Source organism: Salpingoeca rosetta (genome assembly GCF_000188695.1).
Source record: "Salpingoeca rosetta unplaced genomic scaffold supercont1.13, whole genome shotgun sequence".
Lineage (NCBI taxonomy): Eukaryota > Choanoflagellata > Craspedida > Salpingoecidae > Salpingoeca > Salpingoeca rosetta.
The window spans coordinates 760,034-762,532 of record NW_004754921.1 but is presented as its reverse complement, the minus strand read 5'-3'; the positions used below and the strand labels follow the sequence as shown (position 1 = coordinate 762,532).

The following is a 2,499-nucleotide window of genomic DNA, read 5'->3' as shown; positions in this document are numbered from 1 at the left end:
CCTCTGTGTGTGTGTGTGTGTGTGTGTGTGTGTGTGTGTGGGTAAGAGTGTGTGTGTGTAGGTGTGTGTGTGTGAGTGAGTAGAGAGTTGGCTGCGTGGTGTAACAGCGGAGTGCAGCAGAGATTGGTGGAAGTCAGCAGCCGGGTTGTGGGATGAACCTTGCTGGTGTGGGTGCAGGTACCGCTGGAGAAAGCTGTAAAAGTCCAGCACGAAAAGCTGCACAGTAGAGAAACAACAGGAGGGGGATTGTTGGCATCAACGAGTACGTGTGTGTGTGGGTGTGCATGTGTACAAGAGCATCACCTCGCAAAGAAGAACACACACACACACACACACACACTCTCTCTCTCACGCACTCACCCGCACAACCACACACACCCGCACACACCCGCACACTCACACACACACACACACTCTCTCACGCACACACACACACACTCACTCAGACAGTCACAAAAGCTCACACACAGGCTGACCTCGTGGATGCCGATGAGACGGCTGACAAAGTTCATCATCATGAGGCGAATCTCGAAGCGCTCAGACTTGGCGGCGACAAGGCGGCGGTACACCTGGTCGGCAAGCTTCTGCTCGCATGCAAAGGCGTGCGGTGAGACGACGAGGTGCACGCAGACAGTGATGGAATAGGCATGGCAAGACACGCAGGTCGGCACATAGACGCGCTGAAGAAACAGAAGCACACACACACACATGCCAAAGGCCTGACCTGTGGGTCGTGGAGGAGGTGGATGGCGGCAAAGTTGAACGACTCGGGGCTGTTCTCATGATTCCTCTTCTTCCGCAGTGCACGCAGCGCCTACACGCACGCACAAGGGCCGACACACATTGAAGCAATCATGCACGTGAGACGAGTAACGTAGCCGAGACAAGAGGGCGCCCCACCCGGTCACATATGCGAGGGCATCAGCGACACACACACACGCGCAGCACACACACACACGCGCAACACACACACACGCACACACACACACACACACACACACACACACACACACACACACACACACACACACACACACACCTTGTTGCGGCGGGCGGAGCGCTTCTGCGTCTTCTTTGCGTGCGAGTTTGCGTGCAGGACGCGGTTGTAGTCCTCTTCAGCCTGGCGCTCATCTGACAAGGCGGAGGAGGGGGGGGGGTAGGTGTAAGTGCACAGTGCGCAGGAAGCAAGGCAAGACACGCAAGACAATGATGAGGGAGCATGCAACAGCAGCAGCTATTGCAGTCCATAGGGTCATCGCACAGCATGTGATGGGCCAGTTGAGCCACGGCAGTGACGTTTGCGTGCTTTCAACAACAACAACAACAACAACAACAACAACAACAACAACAACAACAACAACAACAACAACAACAACAACAACAACAACAACAACAACAACAACAACAACAACAACAACAACAACAACAACAACAACAACATCATCATCATCATCATCAAAACCCATTTCCTCTCTTCTCGGTGCTCACCGCCTTCCTCGTCCTTGTCGCCCCTCGCTGCCGCCTGCAGCTCCTCATTGCTCCTGCATAAGAGAACATCGCAGCAATGCACCGTGAGCTGTGGTTGTGCTGTGGTTGTGCGTGTGTGTGTGTTATGTGTGTGTGTGTGTTTGTTCGTGATTCTACTGTTTGTGGGTGCACTCGGGTTGTTGTGAGCATGTTGTACTTTACGTACATGAGGAAGAAGCGGAGGGCAGGCGCCATGAGCTTCGTCTGCTTGGACAGGCATGCAGAGGCAATCACATTCACCGTCCGCGCATCCGACCACACCCCCTTGATGTACAGCTGTCGTGGAGAAGGGGCGTGCCGTGATGTTGCAATCGGAAAGCGACGCGTGCAAGGGGTGACGTGAGTTGGCAGTTATACTTTCAGGCACAATGGAGCGGGGTGGCGTGGGGTACGAGGAATGCTGCACGACGAACAACAAGTTGGCACACACATGCAGTCAAGACGCGCGCACGAGTTGGGTGCACACAGCAGACGGGGGATGATGTTCGTACCTCGATCATGATGTCGAGGGAGCGGCGTGCCGCTGTGATATTGTCGTCCTTCAGCATCGTGTACATGAACGATTGCAGTGATCTAACAAAGTGGGGGGGGGGGGAAAAGAACGTATTGCACAGAGGCAAGCAGGCAAGATACGCGCACACACACGCACGCACGCAACCACGGGCACGGAGGCATTGGCTAGTGAGCAATGGCGGATCAAGACCACACAACAGTTACATGCGAGCAACATGCGTGTGGTGTGTTGCTGTGTTGCGTTGATTGTTCGTGTGCTCATGTGTGCATGCGTGTGTGCATGTGTGTGTATGCGCACGTGTGTTTGTGTATTCATGTGTGTACCTGTTGACGGAGTTGTTCTTTCTTCTTGCGGTTCAGCCGCTTGATGTCCGACAAGAATGTGGGTGTACAGCATGCTGCGCAGGGCCTTGTCTGCACACCTGTTCAGCACCAAATGCAACATGATGAGCAACAATG

The 2,499-nt window shown here is 54.2% G+C and overlaps 1 protein-coding gene across 1 annotated transcript in view; it reads right to left on the bottom strand.

Moving 5' to 3' along the window:
* PTSG_05591 (uncharacterized protein) overlaps positions 1-2,485 on the bottom strand; it is a gene marked incomplete at its 5' end in the record, with an annotated part of 6,636 nt that extends 4,151 nt beyond the window's left edge. Inside the window, 8 exons of the mRNA XM_004993402.1 lie at positions 106-216; positions 477-587; positions 725-814; positions 1,040-1,131; positions 1,489-1,541; positions 1,694-1,803; positions 2,019-2,100; positions 2,433-2,485. Coding sequence (XP_004993459.1) covers positions 106-216; positions 477-587; positions 725-814; positions 1,040-1,131; positions 1,489-1,541; positions 1,694-1,803; positions 2,019-2,100; positions 2,433-2,485 — 702 coding nt within the window. The remainder of the gene's footprint in view (positions 1-105; positions 217-476; positions 588-724; positions 815-1,039; positions 1,132-1,488; positions 1,542-1,693; positions 1,804-2,018; positions 2,101-2,432) is intronic.
* Positions 2,486-2,499: the final 14 nt, after the last annotated feature.